Raw genomic sequence first — 18,047 nt, forward strand, 5'->3', positions numbered from 1 at the left:
CAAGGGGACCACCAACCCCCCGATAGGGATGATTCACACTTAGTCCAGTTACTTAAGTGTTGTGTTTATGCTAAGCTAAAGTAACTGGCTAATGGGTAAAACATAGCCTCATATTTGCTATGCTTTTGCTATTGTTCAAGAGTTACTTCTTAGAATGGGTATTTTCCAAAAACACAAGCAACACAACATGTTTTCTTCACTCTTTAATCAATAGTTATTTCAAGTTACATATATAATGTTAATAAATGCCACTTTAATATACAACCCTTTTACTTCCGCACCAAAAAGGAAAGCTCTCCGCCCACACTTTTTAAAACAAAGCTTAAAAGAAACATATCTGAAGAGTTAGTGTGCATTTATAGAACAAACAAATAAACATCTGCAAGGCCGAGAAGTGCAAGGTATCTTGGGTATAGGCAACTACCAAGCAAGGACACAAGATATCACAGATTGTACTGTATGTAGAAACCCGAAAAATTGCTTACCATATCATGTTGTTAAGATTAATAAGAAGTTTGGTTCAAAGAGTTCGTAAAGCCTATGACGTCTATGGAAATGACAGTGAATCGAGTGAAATTCTGGTCTGAACTAAAGGGTGATGAAGAGCTTGTCTTGGCATATGTGATGAACTGTACATTAATACAGTTGCAACTCCTCAGCACTAATGCTATGGAGTACAGGAAGGGGAATTGTACAGCTTAAGTAGATTTCAGTGTCAAGCCTTATGCTGTCAATCCACAGCAGTGACATCGATACTGTGAATAATCTGAGAGGCTCCTCCCTCCCTCTCTCCCTCCCTTGTGGAGTCGGTTACAGTCATGTCTGTTTCAGAGGCTGGCATCACTACAACACAAAGGGATAAAAGGAAGCCGCTGAGAAAGAGAGAGGCAGCGTCTCAAATGACAAGCTACGCCCCATGTAGTGACCTACATTGCTTCACAGATGTTTGTCTTCCCATGTAGTCAACAGCAGTGCACTATATGGAGGGAACAGTATGATGTCTGAGTCCCCAGAACGGCTGCTGAGGTGTGGCCCCACGCTGGTGTCAGGTTGTCACATTTGATGGAGGATTGCTGCTTGTATCAGAGGTGACTATGTGTAGAAGATGACCTCGGGAATCTGTCCGTCCTCTACAGAAGTGCCGTTGTTGTTGCCTGCTGCGTAACAGAAGGTGAAGCACGTCTTTGTGCCAGTGGAGGACGACTCGTGGGTTACCTTTCTCATCCCCTTAGTCCCGTAATGTGAGTCTGGGCCCTGTAAAACACAAAGACAGTGAATACACTGATGGTGCCAACGCTGCACAGTGATAGATAACATACACAGAAATGTCCTCAAAAAGGGTGAAGGAACCAGAGCTAAAATGCTACGTTGATTAATTCATTAGTAGGTCAACAAGGTCTGCACTGAATGTGTTATTTACTTCTATTGAGGTTTTCGAATGAAGCTTCAAAAGTCTGTTGTCATTTTTTGTGAAGCAGTCACTTTAAAAACTAAAAGGTTTGAAATAAGTGAATCATCAGATGTAATGATTTAAATCAACTGAAAATCTATGCAGCCTTAAGATGTTGATGTAAAAATGTCAGCGTAGTGAATGAAGCTTAAAACTTCAGTACAACCATACAAATCAACAGATGTTCTTGTATACTGCTTTATTATTCTCGTCAAGTTTCTTAATTTTTGTCAGATTTTTTTTGTCTTCTTAGAGAGTAAACTGAGTAGATTTGGTTTTATACACTGCAAAAAAATCAATGCCTGTGCAAAACTGTCTATAGTTTGACATGTTTTAGACCAAACAATGAAGGAAAATAATCATTTGATCAAAAATACATATTTTCCTTGTATTGGGAGCACAGTGCTGTATGTCTATCTGGTATCATTACAGACCTTGAGTGTAGCACAGGCCGTGTAGTTGACGTTGGGTAAGATCTCCACCGGTTCTTTGAACATGACTCTGAAAGTGTTGGCCGACCCGTCACAGCTGAAGCCTGTATCGTTCTGACCCAGCACTGTGTTGCTGTCTGTGTGAATGATCTGCAAGAAGATACACAACCATTCAGAATATGCTATACTAGACACAAACGTTCTGTAAGGTTGGGGTTCTCACCTGTATGTTAACTTGGTAGTCTGTGGGTCCGTGTATAGAGCCATAGAGACCAAACCCGACCACAAATATCCTTCTGTTTACCGAAAACCTGACAAAAGCAAACACAACAGATATGTATTAAGAGTGTGGAGGGTATGATAACTGGGTGGAGAAGTCTTTACAATACATGGTGTGATTATTCCCACCAGGCATATCATTATCTAAGATAATTAAGTAATATTCAAATCTGTGAGGAGAGGAAGACTTATACTCGACTAATAATTATGTTTTGTCGTCACAAAACAGACCCCTTTTTCACAGCTTACAATAAAGAGGTGTGAATTATAACAGTAACAACAGTTCTGTTACAGCATACAGTATACTGGGGATGTGCTGTAGTGCTAATTCATGCTGGCTTGTAATAATTGTGTGAACCAGGGATTGAATATTCAACATATATGCTGCCCTGTGAAAAAACTGGAACAGCACGTTTGTATAATTCTTTTAAAGTAAAGGTTCCTGTTGATAAAGTCGCTGGCCATAAACTATACAGTATAAAACTGTTATTCACATTTATCTATTTTATTGTTTGTTCTTACCGAATGATTAATTAAATACACTGAAATAATAATAATAATAATAATAATAATAATAATAATAATAATACATTAAAGCAGGAAAGGTGAAAATGCACTACATAATCTACATAAAAAAGATTCAACTCTGGAAGTGGAATCAACATAGTAGATGTTTGTGATAAAGCATGGCTGTATTTAATGTATTATTTAATACTCCTCACTCACCGTATGCGGTCGCTTGTCCCACTGTAACCCCAGCGGCTTTCCACCTGTCCAAAACGTGTGATGCTACACTCCTTCCCGCGGAGGCAGCAGCGAGGCCGGTCGATGAATTCAACACGAGGCTTTGGGTTTACTGTAAAGTGAAGGAAGAGACTCACCACCTCTCTGTCAGACAGAATACTGGACTGGGCTGGACCTGAAGAGACAATAGGAAGCACAATATGTGTGTGTTTAGGCAAAGAGAAGAATCTACAAAAAAAGCTTCACTGTTGGATTCGTTGTGATTCTGTTTACCTGCAGCAAATTCCTCAATAGTCATGAGAGGGAAGCGGATGAGTGTAAGAGCTTTGCCCAGCACTTTGCGTTTGTTCTCGGGCGTGGGCTGCATCTGCTGCCTGTGAGTCTCGGCATCTGCCCAGCGCACCGAAGCACCGAACAAACGCACCTCCCGCACCCCAAGAGTATCCCTCTCCAACACGGCCACCAACGTATCTGAGGCAGGGAGAGATGAAAACGTTGAAAAAGGCTGATACTGTCAAAAAAGTGTGTGAGAGTAATGACATTCACAAGGCAGCATTACCCAAATCTATGTCTGTGAAGCCTTCAGCGGCGAGAGCATCTCCAGTGTTCTTATCAATGTTCTCCAGACAGAGGCTGGCGAGCTGAGGCTCGTCAAACAAGCGAGCCTAAAACAAAGAATATATCACTGGTTAAGGGATCACTCTGTTAAGACTTATGACTTCTCAAAGTAAGATGTCAAAAGGAGTATTGTTTTGGTAAGGACACCATAACACTGCTATTGTATCAGCACCAGTATCAAAGACAATATCCTTTTCAACTTATGGTCTGTCAGCTTTGTTGCACATCATACTGACAGTTAGGGCAGCTATACTAAAAGATGAAATAACATCAGATCACTAAAAGACATAATAACGTAATAAGATATATCCCTTCTACAAAATAACTGGTCAATATGTAAAGCTTTGGGGAGGCTGACCTGTGTGAGCAGCATGAACGCATTGTCTGCTCTCAAGTTCTTCTTGAGGAACTCCACACAGTGAGCCTCCAGGGCAGGAACTGCATATTTCTTAGCTGTATATAGTGTGGTCATCACTGTCTCAGGCCCAATCTGGACTTCATCAGAGTAGAGAAACCTGCACAAATTAATCAAGACATTCTGAGGTTATAATCAGATCATGAATGCATTAGTGAGGGATTTATGTTAATTTTACCCCCTCATTAATTGCATATGACACTTTAAAGATATACACGCCCACTTTCAGTACAATTTAAATGGCAGCCCTCTTCCCCTCACACACTCTTACTTTAGCAGGGCCAGGAACGCAGCTGGCTCCACATCAGGAAGCTCGATTTCCGTCGAAGTCGTTGCCATCCCTCCGTTGAACATGGCATCAAACACTGCGCTCCCCACAGCCAAAACAAACCTGACAATATCAACAAAAGACAGGTTACGTTTTTCGCTTTGCATATTCATAGTTAGTTAGCTAACCTTTTGAATACTTGTGCAGCTGATCTTACCTGTGCGCAGGTATCCTCTGAACTCCCATCCCTTTGCCCACTAAAAAATGAACGTCACTGAGCACTTCGTTGTTGAAGAGGAAAGCGAATCGCTCCTTGACGGTGCTCTTGGTCGCTTGCCAGTTGTACACCGGCTCTCGGTACACCAGCACAGACGCAGCAGCCGGGGTGGCGCTAGCTGCTGCCGACGCGGCTGCGTTTGACGCCGCGGTTGCCATGTTGGACGCTTGGGTGGACATGGCCCCTGCAGCACCTGCCGCAGAGGACTGCTGCAGGGAGTTCTGCGCAGTCGGCTGAGCTCCGCTCGACACACCGTTGCTGTCTCCGCCGCCAGGCCCCATCTGCGGGTTAGGACGCCTCGCTGCGCCCTGCACTCCCCCGGCCGCACCGACCGCTCCACCGTTAGACGCCGGCATGGAGAACACGCTGTTACTTGGCTGGCTGTTTCCCAAAGGACCAGGACCGGAGAAATTAAGGCAAGGAGGCCTGCCGCTGTTGTCTCCAGCAGCCATCTTGAACGGAGTATAGGCGTAAACAACACACTTCGTCGCTTTTTGTATTTTTAGTAGTATTATCAGCCTTTGTTGCCCTTAGCTGCCGCCTGGCGTTGGTTGTTGGTACTACAAGTTGCTCTCTGCTCTCCATCTGTACAGGAGGTCCATCTTCCTCACACACCAGTAGTTAATCCTTACTATATTTTTTTCTTATCAGGGTTGTTGCAATTTGCTGGCATTAAGAATAATAAGATAATTTTTTTTTATTTTTCATGATACTGTAAAAGTAAGAACGAGGTGGGGGGAGTTAGTTACATTTAAAACATAGTTGGGTCACTAATATTATATATTTTTACGCTATATACACACTAATAAACCAGAATTACATCACCCCACTATAGTCCTATCCCTGGTAGTGTAATGCTTTGAAAAAATTAGTTGGGTAATTTGTTTTGTTAGGACAAAAAGCAAAGGTTTATCAGGATGTACCTAATAAATTGCCCTCTAATGTAAGGAGGTGGAAATACTACCTGCGTGTACCCTCTTCTACATAATGGGGTAGGGCTGAACATATAATTTCTTTTTTTATGAAAATCAGACTATTGCAATAATGGAAATCCTAGGAGTTGCATATTTGTTCAATAGATAAACACCTTTACTTGAATTAAACAGTTCAGTGATTTTGATATTTCCTGATTTTTCTTTAAAATATTGAAGAAAACTCAACTAGTGATCATTTTAATATCACCCTTTTTTTTTTTTTTTTTAAACTGATGCAAACACGAGCACATCCTACAATAATTTGAATAATCAGAATTGCACAATGTCCAAAATGATTGGAAATGAATGCAGTGAATGGGGTTGCACAAATAAATCAGCTGTGCTCTAGGGTGCCCTTCAGTGCAGAAGATGTGATGCCCCAAAGCAAACTCCTTTTCTGCACAAACCAATCATACAGTATGTCACTGGAGTGTTGTAGGCTAGTTTATGTGGGCAGGTTCAATACATTTTATTAAAAAATCAATTTCAAATACATTTTGCAAAACTTGGTAGGCTAGATTATAAAATAATAGAATACGAAATCGTTTCTCAAATGCTTTGTAACGTTGAGTCAAAGGCTTTATTGTCATATGCACATTTGGTAGTGTATTTATGGCAATGACAACCTTAAGTCCCAGGCTCCTCCAATAATGCAACATACATTTATATGGCATACCACAATAACATAAATACAAAAAAAATAGTATGAGTGCAAGAAGAAAACGTTAGTAGAAATTAGACCAATAGAAAGTGAAATATATATACCAATAGAAAACAATAAGCTAAATGTTGCAGAGTGAAACTTAGTGAAAATAATGAATGAAACTCCTCGCCTACATCACTGACTGCAGGATTATGTTTATTATTTATTCAGCCCCCCACCTCCCTCCCTCTCTTCCTGCCTGCTACTCATCAACCGTGACGTCAGGGCGGCACGGGGGAGCTGTCCTCGCGCGGAGGGTGCTGCTGCTGAAACAAGATGGCTGTGCGCGCAGGAGCAGCAGCGGAGCAGAGCTGAAGCAATGCAGAGGAGGGAGAAAAGGGGGGCGAGGAATCCACTCCTGTGCGTCTTGTCCTGCCAGAAGAGCAACAGCTCAGCAGAGAAACAGACGAGCGGTTCTGACATGATGCTGACTGGTTTCCGGTACCTTTTACGGTAACGGTTTGGCGGTTTTAGTTTTTTTTTTTTGTAACCAAGAGACAACTGGACTTCACCAAACAAATCACGGAGCTCTCCGCAGAGGACAGCCGGGGACGCTACCGCCGATATCAGATATGTCCCTGCTATGTGTGGGAGGTAAGAGGGGAACATTTAAGGGCTGTTTTTGATGTGTTTAAGTATCACCTGCTCGGGTTTAGCTGCTGTCTGACAGAGCCTGTGAGCTATCATCAGCTCCGGAGAAAAGTCTGTGTAGCCGGAGCAGGATTTGTGCTGATCAGTCATTAAATCACACAGCAGCAGCTAGTATTTACGGAAACACAGCACGTTTACAGTGGGGGATGCCACTGGGATACTTTTAACCGCTCTGTTGCTGAATGACATGCTTGCTTAATTAACTCAATTAAAGACGCCTCGTATGAATTATCTGACAGCAGAAACAGGTAGGCACAATTGTTATAGGGTAGCCCAGTCGTGACTGTTAATACCATTCAATGGGCTCTTTGAGTTTCTATAAATGTGTACATGGAGGAGGAGAACTACTGTTTCCTATCCTGGTGGGTTGCAATGTGAGCGTGTGTCATCTCTTCATTCATGCGTGGGCAGTCAGAGGAGGGGGAGGACGAGGAAAAGCCCCTGCCGCTGCCGCACCGCTCCTGCCGCTCTGCCGCGTCGCTGTAGTCGTGAGGGAATACTCGTATTGGGTTGGAGATGCTCGTCCCTTCCTTCTCAGCGTTTTTCCCTGAAGCGATGCGTCACCTCCTCCTACCAGACTCCCTGAAAGCTCCTGATGCTGACACTGTTGCCTCTCCATGCAATGAATAAGCATCTGCTGTGATTGCTCATAAAGTAACACCCTCCAGCCTCACATACAGGTTGCAGTAATCAGGGGAGTGTATGATCCACGCTGAGAGAGTGGAGACCCCTCTAGAATAACGTGGCTGGACAGATACTGGTTGAATCAGCAAAAACAACTTTCTCCCAATGATCTGGGTGTTGTCATCTTGCATTGGAACAAACAGTGCTGACAATTTGCAAGGTTTTGTTCTGCATTCTGTCCTCACTTGACTTGACATTATGCAGAGAAGGACCTATAAAAGTATGTTTACTTCTTAACACAAAACTGTCAGTTAGTAATATTCATCCTCTTTCAAATACAATTCTTGTCTTGAAGATCCTAATTATTTGGTAAATGTTAATATATGTTTGGAGGTATGTTTGAGCCCTAGACATTTGTCATAGATAATCTTCTGTGACAAAATGATAGTTAAAGAGGTTTCAAAGTCACCTTCTATATGCCGGGCCCATAATGGATGCTACCCCTCCTCATCCTGTGCTTCCAGTCCACCCACTGACGGTCCCAGCTCTGAGTCAGTCCCAGGTGTCATCAGGACCGGGACTGTTATTCATTCACAAACAGCGGCTGCGGCTGTCGGTGTCGTAGACTACGAGACTTGGCAGAGAGCCCTCTTTCTGTTCCTGTTACATCATTCATGCTTACCTGACTGGAGCTATTTCTGGCCTCCTCTGTACTTTGTGCCTCTTGAATAGGCAGCATTTCTTTGGAGCATCTGCAGACAAAGCAGAATTTAGACACAGATTAACTCTAAAAAACTAGGGATCTTTTCCTTCAGATATTCCGCTTTCTTCATGTCCAGTTTTCTTTTAATTTGTGAGAGTGAGAGAGAGAGAGAGAGAGAGTCTGTTGCATACATATGTGTATATACAACCCTGGAAAAACTTGAGACCACTTCAGCATTAAAATTGTCTCATTTTTTAGAATAAATTATAGGTATGTCTTTGAGTTAAAACATTTTTTTTTATTGTATTCTATAAACTACTGATAATTTTTCTCTTTGTTGGAATTCAACAGAACCTGCAGTGGCTGCCATACATGTAGAGATAAAGATTTAAGAAAACTGTGGAGTGGTCTGTAGCTGTATATCCCTGTGAAGAAGGCGCTCTCTGAATCATGTCAGCCGTTTGTCAGTGGATGGCTGAACGCTCACCCACTCCCTGCTCTGCATTCCCTGACAGTCCACGTTGAAGGGTTTCTTGATTCCCCGTTGACTCTCTGTTTTCTTGGCAATCCATTTATTCCCATAAGTCAGAGTTTGCTGTGTCAGAGGTACTTCCTAGATGAAGTAATGGGGTTTGCAGAAAACGTACTGTTCAGTGTGACAGATTGTGATGTGCTTTCTCTGATTAAAGAATAAAAAAACAAACAGACTTTGATGTGTTATGTCCTTTAAGACATTTAGTCAGATGGTGATGGATAGTTGACCTTGTTTTCTAGGCTACTTTACAAAAACCTACATTTCAATCAATCTAACGATCGTCCTTTCATAGGCTTATTGTTTATGAGTTATGGGCACTTGTACCGTATTTGTATGTGTGGGTTTGTGTTGTCCTTTATGTTGCTTAGATACTTCCAGTTGTGGCAAAAATATAGTTTGTTAGCTTGTGGACATTTCTCATCATAACTCAGTCTGTCGGGGAGATTTATGATTGCGTGGTATTATTAAACTTCAGCTTTCAGCTGTTGAAAATCCAATTCGTTTTTTTATTGATCCTCCTCATGTACTGATATATTTCCAGAGCTCTTTTAGTGTTGACACTTAAACACAGGACCAAGCAGGCTCTGATGGGGTCTGCCTAAACACCGTAAAGGATTCTGAAAGCCCGGTCCCTTACTCACCTTCTCTGCATTTATTCTTTTATTTTTGAACAACTACAGTGGGTTTTCAAATGGAAGTTGTGCCAGTGTCAGGGCTTTACAAACACACAGATGTGTTTACGCATGTGTGTGTTTGTGAGTGTGTGTTCCAGGTTAAGTTGGCATTAAGGTTGGTGAGGTATTAATGGAAGCAAAGATTAAAACCCCTTTTTCTGTCGCTGCTGCAGGTGAATGTGAGTGAGTCACTGCAGGTGTGTGTGTGTGTGTGTGTGTGTGTGTGTGTGTGTGTGTGTGTGTGTGTGTGTGTGTGTGTGTGTGTGTGTGTGTGTGTGTGTGTGTGTGTGTGTGTGTGTGTGTGTGTGTGTGTGTGTGTGTGTGTGTGTGTGTGTGTGTGTGTGTGTGTGTGTGTGCCATAAGGGAACGTATTGAGAAATGGAAACAAGAGAAGTGCCTTTGCTGACTCAGTGCAATTTTCCATCAACTTTTCATTTCCTGGTGGTTACTATGACAACCTTTTCTGGTGTGGACGGTCTGTGGAGAATATTGCGAGCTAAGACATGAATTGGTGATCACATTGGGCCGATAAAGGTTTGGTTACAGAGCTTGCGTTTGCACCTGCAGTGAGATGTGGGGATTTGCTGTGTGTGTGTGTGTGTGTGTGTGTGCACGGTGGATGTAGCGTATTAAAAATGTATGTGTGAGTTATGTCAAAGCCGGTAAAAAAAAGTGCTGCAGAGAGAAAGCCTGGGCTTTAAATGTACTGTGAAGAGCCTCTGACACACTGGGCTGGATAGAGCTGAGGTGGGGGGGGGGGGGGGGGGGGGCAGTCACGTGTTGGCAGGATTCAATTTAAACATATTGGTGATGTAAACATGATGTTTTGGTAATCCTTTTTAATCTGAGCTGTATGTTTCTCTATCCCACACTGACGAAGTACTGTGGGAAAATGTCCCATGGTTTTCCAGCGCTGTGTGCTTATGTATTTCTGTAGGTATTTGTAAGCAACTGTGACTGACAGAATATTGCTTTTTTTATTTGACTTTTTTTTAATGGTTATTTCATTTTTCGTTGTTAATTATTTTAAAAAGGGGCAGATAAAATAAGATTTTCTTCTCCCTGCTCCTTTCCACCATGTGCTATAAAATCTGTGTACTTGTTTCGTTTTGTAAAGTGTACATGTTTTGTTTTAACATAACTGCCATGTGTGGAATAAACAAATAAATAAATAAAATATCGACCTTGAAAACTGACATTTGCTTAAAAACAATAAGATGACTTCCTACTGCATCTAAATTTGAAGTTCTTCAACATCGATTGTGGAAACTACGTCCCAAATGTATAACAGTTCTTCAACATGCTGATTTTATAGCATTTTTTTGACAGGAAGTTGAATGTATTATAACTGTGTGTTTTATTTTATCCCGGGCGTCCACTCGCTGCCTGTCCTCTGGGCAAAAGCCAGCAGAGATCATGCATGAGCGTTCAGAATCAAAGCAGATGGTGTCCCTGTGTGTGACGCTGTCCCTCTCTCTGTGTCCACAGTGAAGAAAGCCAAGCTGGATGGACCCCAAGGTAAGGCCGGGGATCCTGGAAATAGAAAAAGGGAGGGACTGGCTTTTATGTGACATAAATCTTTCAGCAGACTAAGGACATGCTGCAGTTATTGACGCAAATAGAAGCATGAAGTCCGTTACCTTGTACATTAATATACCCTCTAACATCTACATTATTATCTTCTAATGTCCCCCCCCCTCTCTCCTTTCACAGAGAAGTTCAACACTTATGTGACCCTAAAAGTACAAAATGTGAAGAGCACAACCATTGCTGTCAGGGGCAACCTGCCCAGCTGGGAGCAAGACTTCATGTTGTGAGTCCCTCGTCTTCTTCGGATAACACTCTCTCTCTGCCTTCATCGTCTCCCCCACTTCAGCTGCTTTTCTTTTTTATCTTGCCTTCTGTCAGCCTGTACTCTTCTTTCTCTCCTCCTTCATCCCTAAGTTGCTCCACATAGGTCTGCCTCTCCACTTCCGCACCTCCGCCTCAAACATCCTCCTCTTTTTTCCTCTGCTATCCCTCGATACTTCTGCCCTTCTCATCCTTATTCCTAACCTTGGCTTCCTCCCAGCCTCACCTTCCTCTCCTCTGTCACTTCTTTAAACACGGCTCCTTGATCTTCATCTACTCAGCCCCTCCTCCTTCTCTTCCTCTTCATCTTTCCCTCTCAACCTTACTTTTTACTCTTCTAATCTCCTCCTGTTTTTGCTCAATAGCAGCTTTTCCCACGAGTGAAATAGTTTTGTATGAGCTTTGTTTCAATACATATTGGAATAGCTTTTTGCAAACATTATAAAACACAGAGTCATTTGGCATGCCCAGACAACCCTTATGTTTTAACAGTGTAGCGGCATCAGGGCGGTGGAGAGTATCATTTAGCATGTGGGATGCAGCAGGCTGACTGCGGAGTCCTGTGCATTGATATGTTGTTTGGAGGCGTTGATCGCTGTACCGGGGTTGCATCAGCTGTATTATGTAATGTTTGGGCTGCAGAGGAAGCCTCGTCGCCTTCTTCAAACTGCCTTTAAGTGCCTGCGCCCCCTCAGTCACTGCCATGAATCAAACAGGCACGTTCCTAAAAGGAGTCACCACCGAGACGGGAAATCCAGTCCCCCTATTTCTTAATTAAAGTTCCCACTCGCTCCCTGCAGGCATGCGATACAATCACCTCCTCCGCTGCCTTCATCACACTCTTCTCCTTTCCTCTCTTAATTCATCCCCCGCTCTCTCTTCTTTCTGTGCTGCTTCCTGCTGTCTTGTAAATGTTTTATGTTAGATTCGCTCAGGCTTGCTCCTGCAGAGACCAGTGTTATATTTGTCACAGTGAAGCCTACAATAATTAATGTGCATCTTTGGTGTGTATGACTGCCTGTGTTTAGCACAATACTCCCTTCAACCTAAGTTAGAATGTGTAATCAGCAAAATATTCTTCCAATATCAAAGGGAAAATACAAGGCAGGCAAAATCACCCCTGTGAATATTTAGATTTATAGCATGTTTTTTCAGTATATATGCACTGTTTAGTAAATATTGGATCATTTTCCTTCAAAAGACAAATTTAAACCGTTTTTTTTTACATGCCCATCATATGGTGCTTATGGTAAAATCTTAATCGGGTCTTTTGTTTATTTAATTTTTTATTATTTAATTTATTATTCAATACTTTTAACAACAATAACAATATTTATACAATTGATTTATTCAAGTCATCATTGAAAACTCACCTGTTCACCATGACCCCCAACCCAAGGTGTTCTTTTTACTTTATTATTTGTCCTATTTGTTTGTGTGTTTGTTTTTTGTCTGTCCTTACACCTAAAATAAAGTAAAGCGGCCTTGGGTCCCTTGAAGGCGCTATAAAAATGTAATCTATTATTATTATTATTATTATTATTGATAATCATTTATATTTTGGGGTTTTTTTGTGAGTCTTTTTAACTTAAAATGTATTATTACTACTGTCTTAATCAGTCAAGTCAATCTCTCTGTGTTTAGAGATATTTACCATCTGGAAATGGGCATTGAAATCTTAAACTGCTGAACTAACTATTAGGTAGCATTATATGGAAAAAGGCAATTAACGTAGAAATTCATCAAAAGCAGTTGAATGAGTAAATGTACCAACTTTCCACAGAAGTCTTAAAGTGAATTGTCATACATTTTCTTCTGACTAACCTCCCTTTTTGTCTTTCTCTTCCTATCCAGCGAGATAAACCGCCTGGACCTGGGTCTAACAGTAGAGGTGTGGAACAAAGGGTTAATCTGGGACACCATGGTGGGCACTGTGTGGATTCCCCTCCGGAGCATCCGGCAGTCAAATGAGGTTTGCCACAAATACTGTAGTTGAACTCTCCGTAGTCAGCTGTACTCAGGGGACTCGCTCATTCGCTGGTCCGACATGTTTTTCATCACGCTCAACCATTTGTTCGGCATGTTGATCTTTCTTTACGCAGGAGGGCCCGGGGGAGTGGCTCACTCTGGACTCTCAGGTCATCATGACTGATAATGAGATCTCCGGCACCAAAGAGCCCACTCTCCACCTGGTGCTGCTCGACACACGCTTTGAGCTGCCTCTCGGTGAGAAATCAATATTCACATAAAAGTGAGAAACTGTCAATATGGGGAGAAGATGAAAATATAGAAATATAGGAAATCGACAGTCCTTGAGAGAATGAGAAGACGACTTGAATAAATGAAGTCTGTCGGTCTATTTTCACAGCAAACTGTGATTTATGAACACCAATAATCCCTGAATGATTAATTAAACCGACCTGCTTCCAGTGATATGTATTCAAGACTGTCTGTGAGTCGAGTGTTTGTGTCCTTTCCTTCTCAGTGCTCAAGCTGTGTTCCTCTTTACATTGATTAGGTGTCATTTTCTCACTGTTTCCTCTTCCTCAAGTCGATATTGTTCACCTGACTCCTCCATTTGTGGAGCTGAACTATTTATAGCGGTTTGGCTTTAAAGCTGAACAGGCCCATTTTCAAAGTCACTGATCTTAGCAGGCCAAAATATCTGGGTCACACAATATTGGGGTTGTTTTTAAGCTCACTTCATCTTCAGAGTTTATAACTGTGACCAGAAGTGTTAGAAAAGTTTAGTGAATATCTATTTTAACGGCTCCATTAGGGCTGTGTTTGTCAACTGAGTTTGCCTGCTGTGTTGTTTCCAGATATCCCTGAGGATGAGGCACGATACTGGGCTAAAAAACTGGAGCAGATCAATGCCATGAGGGACCAAGATGTAAGCCGTCCTTTGATTTAGTATCCTAGAATATCCTCACAATTTAGCCACATGCCCAGATGATTTATTGGGGAGGCAACCATATCACACATACATTTCTCCACTTCCTGAATATATAACACCTCGCTGTTAATTACCAACCGATTTATTTCAAGTTGTCCATCTGTCTGACTCCAGTTTTCTTACCAGGAGGAGCAGGAGCGGCCTCTCCGTGCACCGGGAACCCAGTGCTGTAAGTGACAGTTCACTCTATATATAAACCGTTTGTTTGTGCTGAGCGAGAGAATTATTTGATAAGTGGTGAGATGTAATTAGATTGCTTAAGCTCAGCATGTGCGTTATGTGTGTAACCCCTCATGAGTTGTTGTGTGTCGGAGCGGGATAGGATGGCTGCACTGTAAAGAATCGATAGGGGTTTCAGATGTCCGGAGGCGCGCTTCTCCAGCAGGCTGCTGTGCTTCCTCTGTGGGCTCGGGCTGCAGAGCTGCTGAGCCAGCTGTCTGCTGCAGGTGGAAAGACTGGGAGGCTCAGTACTTCCTCTTTCCATCCACCAGCACCATCTGGGAACGTTAATTGCGTGAATGCATGTTTACGTTTAGGCACCAGTGAAATTCATAATCAATACTAAAAACACTCCTGCTTTATTGTAGGTAACTGGAGCCTATGGGGAGACCAACAAAGTAAGTGTACATACAATACACGAATACTCTGCATACACTGGAGTCGTTATGTATCTGGACAATCACATGTTCTATAGGTTCTCTAATCCATCACTAGAGCGTTGAAACAGGGAGGTTAATACTTAAATTTGGGGTTTTTTAAACTGTAGATCAGGTGAATGTCAGAAGAAGAGAGAGTTTATCCAAAGGCCCAAAAACGGCACATTGTTTTTCTCTCTTACCATTTTGTGCTGTCTAGTCATGCAGATAGTTTTTCTTTATCCCTCTGCAATATCGGCCAGCATCCCCTCAAACAATGAAACTAAATTACATTTCATTGTGGTGCTCACATCTTCAAAAAATAACACTTAATTAAACGGCAAACTGCCTTCTCAGGAATGATGTCCTTGTTGCTCTAGAAAATGAATGCTTTCATATTCTTACGTATCTTTCATATCTATTTCTTTGGTGTTTAGTATTTCTGATGAACAGTCTGTGGATAATCCACCATCATTTTTCCCTTTAACACGAGTCAATGGTTTATATTTCCAAAGTTCTGCAGTGCAGAGCCACAATAAGGAACACTGCACTGTGCGTAATACTTCTACAAATGTATACATACATAAACACACTAAAAAAAGTCTCTTTATCTCTCTTCCTTTCTGTGCTTTTTCTCTAATGCTGTGATTAGCAGATGCTTTTATATAAATGTCCGTCAAACTAACCCACACAAGTGCAGAGACTCCTCTCTTTCCACACAGAGGAAAAGGGAAGGAGCTTAATGAAAGCTGGTGAGCTGATGAAGTGAGTGAGAGGCAGAGAGAGAGAGAAACGTGGGGACACGGTTGTAATGAGAAACAAAGTGCGATGACTTTAATTAGTGTCAAACAGATGACCATGAAGGTGTGAGCGTCGCAGGAGCCACCTTCATCAGAGCGTGAGACGCTGATGGATAATGATGAATGATTAATAGATGCTGCTTTCGCTCTTGACTGATTCAGCTCTGCTACAGTCTCTCATCACTTCCCTCCGGGATGATAATCTCTGATCTGTGGACACCACAGAAATGCAGCATGTCCTGATGGTGAGCAGGAGTGGATTTATGTGCAGTTATATGAAAGCCGATAATGATATTCATCATGTGCTTTATGTATGGATGCACTCTGAATGACCTATACGGGTCTAAAAGGGTTCAGCATGCTGACATCTCATCTCTATATTATCTGTAATAACCATAGTACAGAGAAAGCGTTCCAATCGGGATGATCCCTTTTAAGTTTTTTTTTCTCATGCTCTTGCTTTTATCTTCTCCAATTTCTGAAATCTATGAGGACACCATCAAAAGGACTGATGCAGCTTTTTTCTTTTGATGTTCGCCGTGCAGATGAAGACCCAGACAGCGCTGTGGATGACAGGGACAGCGACTATCGCAGTGAAACCAGTAACAGCATCCCCCCTCCCTACTACAGCACATCCCAACCAAACGCCTCCGTCCACCAGTATCCCATCAGCCAGCAGCACCTCAGCTCCAGAAGCCTCTCATACCCGCGCTCTGGTAACGGCCAGGACCTCGACTACCCGCAGCAGAGGGCTGTCAGGTGTGTGCCTGCTGCAGTGTAAAATAATGAGGAAGTTAATAAGATAAGATTAATAAATCGATAAATTGTTTGTTGTGAGAAATGGCAACTATTAAGAGGACAAGGTGACTGCTCGTGTGATCCGACCAACAGTCCATCTCTAATTCAGTTCAATATCAAGTTAATTTGCTGCCTTTATGACCCTTTTCTGCTTGTGGTTCTGTTTTTAGCATTTACCAATTTGCCATATTTACCTCCTTTTTAAAAAAAATGAGATAATCTGAAAAGCAAGCTCACACCGTTGTAACACCAATCAAAAAGAACATTTGAAGGACACAAGAGGGAAGAAGGACCTGCTTCCCAGATGGCCCTTGTTGTCGTTTATTAATCAAAAATGTGTATTAATGTTTTACTTGTTGAATTAACTTAACAAGACAGTTATTACTTAAAAAGAAAAAGAAGAATATACTCTTAATCTTCCCACAGCGGGGAAATGTACATTCTGCGTCTACAGTAGTGTAGACGTAGTAGTGTAGTGGAACGGTGCCTTGCTACGGGACACCTCAGTAGCACTCGGTCTTTCGGGGACTTGGAACTTCTGGTTCCCCAGCCAAGTCCCTATAGACTAAAAAAAGACTTAGTGGTGAGGTTAGGCTTAGTAATAGGCGTATTTCACATAGGTAGTAGTGTTAGACTGAAAATCACACTTACATGATAAACCATGGCTCTGGTATATTGAAGTCTCCCAGTAAGCCATGTCACAGTCTCAGGACCCTGATACTAAATAGAATCTAACCTTTTTTACTTCATTATTTATACCTGTGCTTTTTCCAATGTGACAAGTCAAAATGGCTCCTGTGAGAAAGGCTCTGGAGTGAATGATCATGGTGAATGAAAGTCACACTACTTCTCTTTCAGAGTTCTTTTTCATTTCTCAGCTCATATTGACATACTTCTCACAGACTTGGCATGAAAGTGTGCACCCCTTCACCTCTTGCTTCATGAATTATTCAACTGCCAGTGTAATGGTCAATACCGCATATGGGATTAGATGCCTGTGTGAGTGTATTGGACAGGGCAGCCTCCACACACCCCCGCGCATTCTTCTTCATCTCTTTCCTCTCGGCTCTCTACACTGACTCCCTGTGCTCTCACCCTCTATTTATCTTGATGCTCACCACTCCCTTCCTGTCTTCAGCCGGCCCCCCAGTTCATCGTACTTCCTCTCTGTACCTCTATGCTATTTTAATAGCCCTATTTATCAAAGAGTATAAATACTTTTCCCCAGTTTGTTGAATTTCTGGAATGCCTGTTCTTTTTCCTTTGTCAGCTTTCTAGAGGCCTCTCTTTGAGTTCTGCTCTAATTCTCGCTGCTTGTCTGGTGCTATTGTATCCAGGGTACTTTTCATTGATTAACCATCAGCGTTATTCATGGCCACAACAAGACATGTAGAAAAGGTTTTTTAAGTAAGGCTGTCCAGTCGAGTACAAAGTGTACAGGCCAGTGAGTGCGCTTCTATGTGTTTATGTAAACATGTAATCAGTGGTGTGAAGTAACTAAGTAGATTTAATAAAGAACTGTACTTAAGTAACATTTGTAGGTACTTGTACTTTAATGAATATTTACATTTGTTGCTGCTGTGTACTTTTACGCCTCTACAATTCACAGGTATATTGTATACTTTTACTCCACTTACCTTTAGTTACCTTGCAGATTTGGA

The 18,047-nt window shown here is 42.1% G+C and overlaps 2 protein-coding genes across 2 annotated transcripts in view; one reads left to right on the top strand and one right to left on the bottom strand.

The window, feature by feature from the left end:
* Positions 1-188: 188 nt before the first annotated feature.
* On the bottom strand, positions 189-4,953 carry LOC134866184 (BTB/POZ domain-containing protein 2). Its single transcript, XM_063886190.1, has 9 exons — positions 4,423-4,953; positions 4,209-4,328; positions 3,881-4,037; positions 3,464-3,569; positions 3,178-3,375; positions 2,887-3,079; positions 2,105-2,192; positions 1,885-2,031; positions 189-1,254 (listed from the first exon to the last, which is right to left on the bottom strand). The coding sequence occupies exons 1-9, from the start codon at positions 4,932-4,934 to the stop codon at positions 1,093-1,095; spliced, it is 1,683 nt and encodes a 560-aa protein (XP_063742260.1). The 5' UTR covers positions 4,935-4,953; the 3' UTR covers positions 189-1,092.
* Positions 4,954-6,141: 1,188 nt separating this feature from the next.
* Positions 6,142-18,047, top strand: part of LOC134866196 (protein unc-13 homolog A-like) — a 33,754-nt gene continuing 21,848 nt past the window's right edge. The window contains exons 1-9 of the mRNA XM_063886206.1: positions 6,142-6,753; positions 10,835-10,864; positions 11,060-11,159; positions 13,052-13,169; positions 13,300-13,423; positions 14,020-14,090; positions 14,280-14,322; positions 14,741-14,770; positions 16,134-16,347. Of these exons, the coding sequence (XP_063742276.1) occupies positions 6,732-6,753; positions 10,835-10,864; positions 11,060-11,159; positions 13,052-13,169; positions 13,300-13,423; positions 14,020-14,090; positions 14,280-14,322; positions 14,741-14,770; positions 16,134-16,347 (752 nt within the window). The 5' untranslated portion in view covers positions 6,142-6,731. The remainder of the gene's footprint in view (positions 6,754-10,834; positions 10,865-11,059; positions 11,160-13,051; positions 13,170-13,299; positions 13,424-14,019; positions 14,091-14,279; positions 14,323-14,740; positions 14,771-16,133; positions 16,348-18,047) is intronic.

This window comes from Eleginops maclovinus, chromosome 6 (genome assembly GCF_036324505.1).
Source record: "Eleginops maclovinus isolate JMC-PN-2008 ecotype Puerto Natales chromosome 6, JC_Emac_rtc_rv5, whole genome shotgun sequence".
Taxonomy (NCBI): domain Eukaryota; kingdom Metazoa; phylum Chordata; class Actinopteri; order Perciformes; family Eleginopidae; genus Eleginops; species Eleginops maclovinus.

What these genes read in the sequence shown, in the direction of transcription:
- LOC134866184 (XM_063886190.1), bottom strand. Translation starts at nt 4,934, where the DNA reads ATGGCTGCTGGAGACAACAGCGGCAGGCCTCCTTGCCTTAATTTCTCC. An exon ending in CGTTCATGCTGCTCACACAG is followed by an intron (nt 3,570 to 3,880) that starts GTCAGCCTCCCC and finishes TCTTTGTTTTAG; the next exon opens with GCTCGCTTGTTTGACGAGCC. An exon ending in GGGACAAGCGACCGCATACG is followed by an intron (nt 2,193 to 2,886) that starts GTGAGTGAGGAG and finishes TGCTTTTGTCAG; the next exon opens with GTTTTCGGTAAACAGAAGGA.